This window comes from Mesoplodon mirus (assembly GCF_964341445.2).
Source record: "Mesoplodon mirus genome assembly, chromosome: 14".
Lineage (NCBI taxonomy): Eukaryota > Metazoa > Chordata > Mammalia > Artiodactyla > Ziphiidae > Mesoplodon > Mesoplodon mirus.
In genome coordinates, this window is record NC_138990.1 from 84637438 (window position 1) to 84648800 (window position 11363).

General features: G+C 50.2%; 1 protein-coding gene across 1 annotated transcript; it reads right to left on the reverse strand.

The window, feature by feature from the left end:
• Positions 1–625: 625 nt before the first annotated feature.
• On the reverse strand, positions 626–11020 carry CLEC4F (C-type lectin domain family 4 member F). The gene is made up of 7 exons (XM_082642139.1): positions 10940–11020; positions 9989–10105; positions 9571–9666; positions 7574–8692; positions 2750–2901; positions 1729–1847; positions 626–1125 (listed from the first exon to the last, which is right to left on the reverse strand). Exons 1-7 carry the CDS (start codon positions 11013–11015, stop codon positions 981–983), a joined length of 1824 nt encoding a protein of 607 aa, XP_082498265.1. The 5' UTR covers positions 11016–11020; the 3' UTR covers positions 626–980.
• Between the last annotated feature and the right edge of the window lie 343 nt (positions 11021–11363).

Here is an 11363-nt window from a genome sequence, read left to right on the forward strand (position 1 = left end):
TTAGTGAAATCCACCAATAACCAAGCCCCGCCCACAAACGGATCTAAAAATTTTTGAAAAAGTTAAAGGGGAGCTTCCCCGGTGGCGCAGTGGTTGAGAATCCATCTGCCGATGCAGCGGACACGGGTTCGTGCTCCGGTCCGGGAAGATCCCACATGCCACGGAGTGGCTGGGCCCGTGAGCCATGGCCGCTGAGCCTGCACGTCCGGAGCCTGTGCTCCACAACGGGAGAGGCCACAACAGTGAGAGGCCCGCATATCAGCAAAAAAAAAAAAAAAAAATGGTCTAGAAATTCTCATTCTAAGTTGAGCTGGCAGAAAGCTGAGTCCCTGGAAGGGTGAATGGGGACAGGAAGAGTCAGAGAAAGGGCTCTGAGGGTTAAAAGTCCAAAGACAAGATAAAGCCAGCAACCGGAAAGAAATGAGTTTTTTGGAGTTATTTAAAGCGCTGGAAAAATCCAGCTCCAGCCCCATCTTCTACAAAGACAGTACAGAGAACACCTGGGGTGTCTATGACTTCCTGGGAATTTGTACCCCTACCAACTCCCTGTAGTTTGTGTTAAACCTCTGCTGTTTTCAACAAACCAACTGGAAGTTCCTAGCTATAAAACCCTTAAACAAGATATGCTTGTTTCAAGACAGAAGGGACCCTGAGGGAAGGAGAACCAAGGCAGGGAGAAGTGAGCCTGGCAGCTGTCACAGAGACAAGTCCAAACTTTCGTACATCCGAATGTTTATTGAGGACCTGCTGTCTGACAGGCCTGTGCTAGTTGCCAAGGGAGATACAGAGGCAAAACAAGGCTCTTGCCTTGAGGAGATATTGCTTGTGCTGGGTCACATGAGGTAAACATGTTGGAAAGATTTTTTCAGAAGGACAGGGCAGGAGAAACAAAGGCCAAGTGGAAGGCCCCAGAGAGCAAGCTGAGTTCAGAGGCTCCCAAGGCATCCTGCAGAAGGGGCTCAGCTCCGCCTGCCCTCAGACTACATCCGGCCCACGGGCTTCTTGCAGACCCAGTAGTAGAGGGCGTTACAGTACATGTCATTCCATTTCAGCTGCATGTGAACACAGTCTTCCGTATGCCCATTCCTGTGTCGCCAGTTGTCCGGCTGATTCTTGTCCCAAAACCTGGAAACAAGAGGGCTTTATTCTGCTAGATGAAAGAAGTGTCCCTTTGCCCTGCTGTGGCATAAGGAGCTGAAGTGACACAGGTCCCCAATACCCTGGTAGCCCCAGGATGGGGCCAGTGGTGCCCTCAGGATGGCTCTGCTGAGGTTGTCCTTAGTTACTGAGAATGGAGGGACGGGAAGGGTGTCTAAAGCTGCAAGTCCCCACCCCAGAATTCATATTCAGATACCTTCAGATGGGGGCAAAGCTCCTTGGGACCAGACCTAAGTAGTAGGGTATAGGATAGGCAAAAACAAACAAAACACAACAAAACAGAAAGACCCACTCATAGGCTGCCTGCCAGCCCCAGGACCTGTCCCGTTCTGACGTCCCTGTGGAGGGGTCCAGGCAAGGATCACAGCTATGCTGGTGTACACACACATCATACACACACCACACACATGATACACACACTTCACACACACATCACACACACACATCATACACATATATCACACAGAACACTAACACTTCATGGGCAGGGATACACACACAGGACAGAGTCTCTAGCCAGACCTGCCCAAGACAGTGCCTGGGACGGCACCAGACAGTGGCTGGACTCACGCACTGCTCCTGGCACTATTGAATGGTGTGCCATCTGTCCAGCGCCAGAAGCCCTGCAAACCGCTGTCAGTGAGGCCAATCCAGTGGTAAGAGGCACTCGTGAACTGTATCAGAAATGCCTGTGGAGGAAAGGCAGGGTTGTGTGACCTTGTGTGAGGAGCTTGTTCACCAGGCCGCGTGGAAGAGGAATCGAAGCCACGCCCTCCCTAGTCCCAGGGACATGAAGCCCACTTTCCAGGAGCTGGGTCCCCTCCCTATGCGTTCCATCGTTTTCCAGATCCAGGGAAGCAGCCAGGTCACCTCAGGGAAGTCCAGCTTCTCCCATGTTGACCTGATGAGGAGTGTGGCCTTACTGGGACAAAGACAGATCTGGTCACAGTTTTTTTAAGAAGATGTGTTTTACAAAATAGCATGTCCTTTGACGGGCAGACAAGAACAGTCTCAGGAAAATCACAAGGGTTGGACAGGTCTGTAAGTTAAATTTGACCAAACCTACAGTGGGCCCTTGTCAATAACCCTAGTAACTTCGGATAAGAGCCTTCGGCATATGGGCCACTCTGGGGCTCTATTGCCTTTGGTGGTCCTCAAACTCATATGTGTGTCTGGCCTTCCCAAGAAGCCTGCATCTTCTGCTCATGGGCCTTCCATAGCCATTAGATGAACTGACATTAAAATCAAGATTGACAAGTAGAGAGGAAGACTGAGAGGAAAATGAATGGGGAGGGAAGGTTGCGCACGACACATTAAGGGCAGTCACTTGGTGCCACCTCCCTCTGCCCTTCCTCTCTGCTGACTCCTCTGGGCGTCTCCCTCATTCACTGAGGACATTGGGATTTGCTGTCAGTGCTTCTACCTCCAGAGCAAGATGCTCATCACAATTCAATAAATATTTGCTCCCTGACTGACAGAGGAGACATGAAGATCTCTGCCATGCCGACTCCAAGAGGGGGAAGGCCAAAGCACCAAAGTCCCTGCTCCCACATCAACCCCAGCAGCACCACCCCAAGCCCACAGCTCTGACCTGCTCCTCCTCAGAGGTCACCGAGGCCAGGTGGGCTCCCTGGGACACACAGAACTGCTCAGCCTCCTCCCAAGTCTTCTTGGCATGAGAAAAGTAATACAAGCTCCCACTGTAGGACTTCCAGCCTTGCAGGATCAGCTGGAGGAGTTGATCTGGAGCAAAGGTGGGGGAGGAGAGAGAACCAGGAGCTGGCTGTGGATCCTGATCTGTCCAGGGACTGACCACTGAGGGTCACAAGCCCATGCAATGCTTGATGCCCAGTGCTACAGGGGCACGGTCTGGGAGGGTTCACCCCCAGCCCACTACTCAGCAGCAGCTCAGGACATCTGGCTCCATCACTCCAGGGATATTCAGACAGCTCTGCTACCCAGCAATACTCTTTCGAGGCTCCTGCTTCCTAGCTATACTACCCTCTTTCCCAACTCATTGCTATCACCTGACAGTTCTCTGCACCTCAATTCCTGCCATTTCCCTGGGAGAGTGCACAGCCAACCTGTAGCTTCCCTCATTTCCTTGACTTCATCTCCATCCACTTCAGCTGCCCACACCCAGGACCACACTTGGGACCTTTTCATCCCCTGGTCTGCCTGACCTCACAATTTCAGACTCTAATAGCTCATCCCGTGAGCACACGCCCTGATTCATTCATCTCTCCCTGTCCTGACACTCTCTTCTTTAACATCATCCTTATCACAGCTGCTTGAAATGGTGCCAAAATAGACTCACTTATTCATTCATCTATTCTTTTGTTCAACATTCCTCAACTTCTATGAATCAGGGACTGTTATAGAGAAATCAATAAGACATGATTCATGCCCTCAAGGAAATTACTGTCTAGTAAATGAGACAGATGCTCAAAAAGGTGTTGAAGATGCATTGATTGAAAACCAGTGCATGTTAGAGGCACAAAAGAGGGTATGGTCTATTTCACCTGGGCAGGAAGTGGGGCTCAGGAAGGACACCTTAGGTGAGAGGTCACTTGAGCTGAGTCTTAAAAGACTGAGGAAGATTGTGCCAGATAGGCAGTGCCAAGGAGAGCATTCCAGGCAGGGGACAGAGTAGTCACAAAAGCATGAAGGTGTGAAACAGCATGGCATAGCCTGATCTGTTCAAGTACTGGAATGGTCAGTGCACAAGGGATGGGAAGTGAACACGGACAGGCTCACCAGCACAAAATCGCACATCCCATGTAAAGGAGTTTGGAAGATTTTTCCTGTGAGCAGTGGGAAGCCCTGAAGGGTTTTAAAGAAGGATCATGATATGCTTAGATTTGCACTGTAAAAATGTCAACCTGGTAACGGTGTGGATGCTCAACAGGAAGAATGCAATCTTAATTGGGACAGAGACACCAATTACAACACAGTTGTAATGTCTGAATAATAAATGGTGAGTGTGTAAACCAGGGGTTTTCAAAGTGTGGTCCCAGGACCGTCAGCATCAGCACCTGGGAACTTGGTAGAAATGCTGATTCTCAGACTCACCCCAGACCAGCTGAATCCAAAATTGTTTTTTGACAATCTGCATTTTAACAAACTCTCCAGGTGATTCTGATACACTCCAAAGTCTGAGAAACAGCAGTCTAAACCAAGGACTGGTAAACTACAGCCTACCAGCAGCTTCTTTTTATAAATAAAGTTTTATTGGAACACAGCCGTGCCCTTTAGTTTACAGACTGTCTTTGGCTGCTTTATCATTACAACAGCAGAGATGCAACAGAGACTGTTCAGCCAAAAGCTCAAAATATCGACTGTGTGGCCCTTTAAGAAAAAGTTAAACTAATGGTTCTTAGCCCTGACTGCCCATTAGAACCACCTAGGGAGCTTTTTAAAAAACTCTGATGCCCAGGCTGCATCCCAGAATCACCCCTCTCCCCAGAGAAAAGTCAGAGTTCTGGAGGTTCATTACAGGCATCATTTTTAAAAAGCTCATTGGGTGATTCCAGTGTGTCCCCAAGGTGGAGAAGCATTGGTCCGTACCAAAGCAGCAGCAAGATATAGGAGGAAGTTAAGAGGACAGCATAGGAGAGTCATTAAGAAGGGAAGACTTCCAGGCTTCTGACAGAGGGCAGCAGAGCAAAACAGTAGAGCTGGTCCTCAGTGCTGTCTGTCAAGCCCCTCACTTGTCAGCCCCATCTTTTCAGCAGATGCTCCAAATGGCCCCCTCCCTCACAGCTCCCTCCCTCTTCTCTCACCAGGGACCTCCTGCTTTACAGAGACACCACTAAATATCAAGCTCCCTCAGTGTCATGTACCCACATCTGCAAACCTGGGTGAACATCTACTTCCACACCTCCTCCCCTCCCAGCCTCAGAGGTTCAAGTACTATCCCAACCCTTCAAGGCCAATCACTCAGCTGTGCATTTCATTCTCTCCTCTCTCTCTCTTTCTGTCTCCCCCCATCCAACACTGTCTCTCCAACACACCCCCACTCCAGTTTCTCTCTCCTTCAATCTCCTCCCTCTTTGCTGGTGCCTTTTTCTGACCCGCAGATCAAGCCTATCCTAATTTAGAAAATCCCTCTCAAGGAAGTTCACCAAAATATTAGCAGTGGGTTCTTATTGTAAAAATAGACATTTTTACAGAAATACAAGTTGTCATAGTCTCATCTTTCTATTTTTCAATATTTGCCACATTGTCTATAATTAATATGTAAGTTTTGTGATATTAGTATGAAAGATACAGGTTGTTTTTTAATCCCTCCTTCTACCCTTCCATCCCCTTCACCTAGGCCTCATCTCTCTCCTCTTCTCAGCTAAGGCCCCTGAATGACTTGGACACCTAATCTCTCATTCACGCCCTACTGACCGTGGTCTGGCCTCCAGGCCACATACAACTCTCCACTGAAACTTTATTCCAATGACTTACTAATTGCCTGAAGTTCGTGGTTGCTTATTGATTTTTTACCTGGCCTCTCTTAGGTATTTGCCAGAACTAGCCACTCCCTTCTTGAAATGCTCTCCTTCCTTGGCTTCCCCAACTGTACATCTCCTAGTTCTCCTCCTGCCTCTGAGACTGCCTTCTCCAGTCTCCTTCAAAAACACCTCTTTCCCTTCTTGCCACCCTTCTTGACTTCCTGTTTCCACCCTCAGCCTCCTTCTCACGAAGCATTTTATCTCATGCAAACTCCCCACTCCCACTGCCACAACCAGAACCAGCATACCCAGGGCTCCTGCATCTCTGTGTGCAGCAGGGCCCCTCTCCTACACTCCAGACAGCCTGCAGATGACGGCCACTTGAATTCCCCCAAAGCATCTCAGACTCAGTATGTCCAAATCTCACTGCTTGTCTTCCTCTTTTATTCCCTGTCTCAGCCTGGAGACCCATCTAGCCAGCCTCCTTGAAGCCCTTCGATAGATCCTCATTTCCTGAAGGACAAAACCCCAGTTCAGGGACTTCCCTGGTGGTCCAGTGACTAAGACTCTGTACTCCCAATGCAGGGGGCCTGGGTTCAATCCCTGGTCAGGGAACTAGATCCCACATGCCGTAACGAAGAGTTCGCATGCTGCAACTAAAGAGCCCGCGTGCCACGACTAAGATCCAATGAAGCCAAATAAGTAAACATTTTTTTAATTTAAAAATATATTTTTTAAAAAAAGAAACCCAAGCTCAGAGGCCTTCCACATCTAGCTGGTGTCTCTCCAGTTCTGCCTCCCTTCCTCACATAGTGTTTTTCCAGCCACAGTCATCAACCCACTAATGGGTTGTATTGAGGTTGTAGGGTTTTTTGGAGAATAGATTATAAAATATTAAAGTAGATTATAATCTATTATAAATAATAGATTATAAAATATAAAATATTACCATTCATGTGGTAAAAGTTTTGCTTTCTGAAATGTGTGTGTGTGTGTGTGTGTGACACATAGTTATACTGGGTCACAATGTAAAATGGATTTCATGCTGTGGTTACATTCAAAACAGTTTGAAAGCCACCACTCTGGCCCCTGCCTACTGTCTTTTCAGCCTGTGCCTCATCAACCACCCACTTGGCCACAGTCCAGTCAGACAGAACTGCCTGAAGTTTCTTGAACCTCATGGTTCACAGCTCCATGCCTGTGACCTGCTGTTCCCTTATCCTATCTGCTTGGCGAGCACCTACTGGTCCTTCAGGACTCAGTTCAAGGGCCAAATTACCATTGAAGCATCTTTTGATCCTTTCTCCCCCAGAAGATTTCCTCCCCCTTTGGAAGATCCTTGTCTACACCAGAGGACATCAGCCCGGAGAAGATCCCTTCTTTTCCTTCTTTTTTGCTCCTCCCCAACCCCAGTTTTTAGACCTGCTCCCCACATAGCACCTCTGACGCCTTTTGTGCAAGGCTGCTCCACCCGCCTGCAAGCTTCAAGGGTGGGCATCACATCTTGTTCATCTTTATGCTCCTGACACATCCTAGGGCCTCAAAACATTTTTGTCAGATGAATGCAAGAATGCTGGGCACTTAGTTAAATGCTTTATATGTGTTAACTCATTTGATCCTCACTGTCAAGCAGATATTCGTGTCTCCACTTTGCAGATGAGAAAAGTGAAGCTCAGAGGAGGTGAACAACTTGAGGAAAATCACAGCATCTGGGCTAGCAGGAAGTCGGAAATCAGGCTGTCTGGGCCTGCTAGCGTACTCTGTCCCTATTGCACACCTCCACCAGATCTCATTTGTTTCCCAGGTGTTTGTTTTGTCACTCTGGTCAGATGATAAGCAGGGATTATGCCGCCTTTGGTGGGGTCCCGCCCCTCTCCAGCACCCACACTTCTTCCCAGGGGGGTGCATGTAGAAGTAAGCAAAAGCCTGAAGGGACAGGAGGCGCTACCCTCCCCAGCCCCCCTCCAACTTACTTTGGGTCCTCTGGAGCTGCTCCTGCGAAGCAGAGGCTGCACGGAGGGTCTCCAGGCTACCCTGCTCCTCCTGGATTTTCGTAGTCAGTGCTTTGGTGTTCTCCAAATCCTCTTTCAACCTGTGGACCTCAGCTCTGGCCTCCTGCAGATTTCTTTCTAACATCTGGGTCTTGGAATTTAAGTCCGTAGCATCCTTCATTCCTTGTTTTAAGGTCTGTATCTCTCGGCTGGCGTTTCTCAAAAGACCATCTAACACCTGAATCTCGGAACTTAAGGCAATGGCGCTTTCTAGCTCTGTTTTTAATACTCGCATCTCAGCGTCTGTCTGTTCCAGGTGACCATTTACTGTTTGGGTCTGGGCAGTGACAGTTTCCAAATCTCTTTTTAACAGGCGGATCTCATCGCCAGCCCTTTCCAAATGACCTCTTAATACCTGAATCTCAGCACTGGCGTTGCCTAAACTGCCTTTTATAAAGGTCTGGGTCTGGGAGTTTAAAGCATTTGTATTTTGCAGACTTCCCTTTAGCTTCTGCATCTCAGCAGTAGCACCTTCCAAATTACTTCTTAAAACTTTCTGCTGGGCCCTTAAATCATTGACACTATCCAGATTGCCGCTCAAAACATGGATCTGGGCATTAACATTCTTTAAACTACTGTTTGCCAATCGGACCTGAGCATCTGCCGTTTCTAACCCTGCCTTCAACACCTGGATCTCCGTGTTGGCATTTTCTAAGCCTCTGCTTAACATATGGAGCTCAGTGCTAGTGTTTTCTAAACTGCTTTTTAAGAAACTCTGGATCTGGGAATGTGAAGCTTGTGTCTCTTCCAGATCTCCCTTTAGCTTCTGCATCTCAGAAGTGGTCCCCTCCAAGGAACTTCTTAACATCTGGGTCTGGAAACTCAAGGTGCTGGCATCCTTTAAGATGCCTTTTACCATCTGGAGGTCAGCACTGGCACTTTCCAGATGACCACCGAGCATCTGGATCTGAGAACTGACATTGTCCACTCTGCACGTCAACATCTGGATCTCCACGCTCCAGGTGCTGGAATTCTCCACGTGCCCTTTAAACATCTGGATAGCCTCTTGCAGCTCTGCCTTCCTGCCAAAGTGGTAGGGATCTGGAAGGAGGAAATGGAGAAGGCAGCTAAGAGGCCCATTACATAGGGAAGCCTTTCATTACATGGGCCAACCAGAGTGTTCTTAAGATTTCCAAGGGAAATGTCTATGGCACAACCCTGAGTTCTCCTCAAGCAGCCTGTAACCACCCAGACCCTGGGAATGGCCGCCTGAGAATGTAAACACAAAAACGAAATAAAGGCCTACTCAACTATCCCATGTGAACTGGGGAGCAGAAGGATTGAAATACTCACCTACTGGATTATTTTGCCATTGTAATTGAACTTGAAAATAACTGATTATATCATTGAGAGCTGTTGATGTTTAATTCCACTGAAATTTCACCACTAGATGGGTCATTATGGTAAAGAAAATAGGTATGAATAAAGCCCATATTTAGTCCTACACTGTATTTGTACACTAAGCATGAAGCCTCTTGATACACAATTTTTACTACCTAAAAAAATGTAGGCCAGGGCTTCCCTGGTGGCGCAGTGGTTGAGAGTCCGCCTGCCGATGCAGGGGACACGGGTTCGTGCCCCGGTCTGGGAAGATCCCACATGCCAAGGAGCGGCTGGGCCCGTGAGCCATGGCCGCTGAGCCTGCGCATCCGGAGCCTGTGCTCCGCAATGGGAGAGGCCACAACAGTGAGAGGCCTGCATATCGGAAAAAAAAAAAAAAAAAACTTAGTTTGTAGGCTTTAAATGTGTATACTTTATTATGTGCCAATTATACCTCAAAAAATCCATTAAATAAAACAAGATAATGCCTTTCTGTGAGGAGCGTGGCCCTGAGGGTATCAGGGAAGAAGCGTGTCCTAAGGGTCTGGGCATCCAAGGTCCCAGTTCCCTCCCTCCCACCCCCTACCGTGGCTACTTACAGTCGGGTGCCTTGAGGAACTGCCCAGTACTGTTGTCTTCCGGAAACTCTTGGAGGGAGGCGTGTGTCTCCAGTGCAGGTCTTAGGTGCTGTAGAGCTGAGATACCCCATTCCCAGGTCAGCATAATCCCTCAGCACTGAGCCTGGAGGAACAGGCTGCCCTACCTCCACTCAGGGTTCCCGAGGGGATGGGGGAAGATGACACCAAGGACCCCTCAGAGCTCCCCTTATGGGCCTCATCTCTTGGGAGGCCCCCCTTGGACAGGCCTTGGTCAGGTCCCAGGAAAGCTCTGGTTTGGACCTGGGACTAGAGGTGGAATGACCCTCCTGGGAGTAGAGGGCGTACATCTGGGGCTCTTTGGGACCTTGATGCAGGAAGGAGAGAGAGTCAGCCAAGTTTGGGTCACCTAGGAGCTTACCCACAATGAAGAGAGCCACAAGAGAGGAGACCACGGTCGCGGCCACAAAGGCCAGGGTGACCTGCAAACGCCTCGGCATCTTGGGGGCTGCAGGAGCCACTGCCCCGGGGTCCAGCCCTGCAGGGGAGAAGCCAGGGTCCGGGACGAGACTGTGCTGTGCGGGCAGACAGTCTCCGCGCCTTGGGCTCCCTCTCCTGGCTGTCTGCTGGGGCTGAGAGCACTTGCCACACTTACCGTGGGGAAGGGCAATGAGTGCTCGGAGACGTGCACCAGGGCTCGTGGAGGCTGTGGTAGCAACATAAAGGCTAAGAGAAGACCACAGCCCGGAGCCTGGAAGGCGTGCACAGGGCACAGAACCTGGCGCAACCAAGGTGTCGTTTGAGTGAAAGCAGAAAGAGGGAGGGCAGGAGACCCAGCAGGAACTCTGACCTCAGCGCCCCAGGGCCAGCCTTGCTCCATGGATCCTCCATTAGTGAGATGCAGAGCCCTTGGGGGCTGACATGGGTCAGTCCTGGAGTCTCCCCGGCTGGGTCAGAAAGTCCGCCACGAGTGTCCTAAAAAGGGATCTGCCTGGGAGTCTGGGGGCTGAGTGTACAGGGAAACCCACTCGAAGTGGGAGAGACGACAGCCCGGAGTCCCTGAGGCCTCATGGGACCAGCCCAGTGTGCAGAGATGGCGTTCAAAACCAGGTCCCCTAAATTCAAAGCTCACTCTCTTTCTCTTGCCAGGTTGCCATCCCCAAGGAAAAGGGTCCGGGGAGATTTCACATGGAGTCTGAGTGTGGGCCGCAGGCTGTCTGTCCTCACCTGAAGCACCTTCTGCCCTGCCTGCTAATTCTGGAAGCTGAGCCAGCACTGAGCCTGCCAGGCAGGGGCTGAGGAAAATGGCGGAGGGCTGGGGCCCAGCAGGCTGGTCCCTGGTGATGACGGGCTGGGGCCCCCGTTTTCTCACCTCGGGAGCACAGGGAGACACTCTGGTTTCCTGTGCAGAAGCGGACCTCGTCACCCCTCATCTCTGCTTCCTTCATCTTCCAGTGCTACTCCCTGCCCCGGGCTCCTAAAGGCCACGCTGCAGGCCAGCAGTGATGGGAAGTGAAGCTGCAATACCCGGATTTATATGCTCCTGAGTCATTCCTAACCAGCTGTGCCTGCCTCCCTCCGCTGCTGACTTTGCAGAAGCGCCCCAGCTGGGCTCTTCCCCTCAAGGCTCCCAGGCGCCAGTCTGCACCCCCATTCTCCCTCTCCCTCAGCACCAGCCTCTGCCTTCCCCTCAGGCCCATCCGCCCCCTCTCCGTGCTCCAGTGTAGCCCCAAACACTAACCTCTGTCCCAATGTCACAGACACTTTTCACCGGCCACTTAGGAGGAGGTCAGGGG

Coding starts and splice junctions, on each gene's coding strand:
- CLEC4F (XM_082642139.1), bottom strand. CDS start 11,015: ATGAAGGAAGCAGAGATGAGGGGTGACGAGGTCCGCTTCTGCACAGGA. Junction 9,667..9,988: donor TGTGGCTCTCTTCATTGTGG/GTAAGCTCCTAG, acceptor GGGGTATCTCAG/CTCTACAGCACCTAAGACCT. Junction 2,902..7,573: donor GCAGCTCCAGAGGACCCAAA/GTAAGTTGGAGG, acceptor CCTTTGCTCCAG/ATCAACTCCTCCAGCTGATC.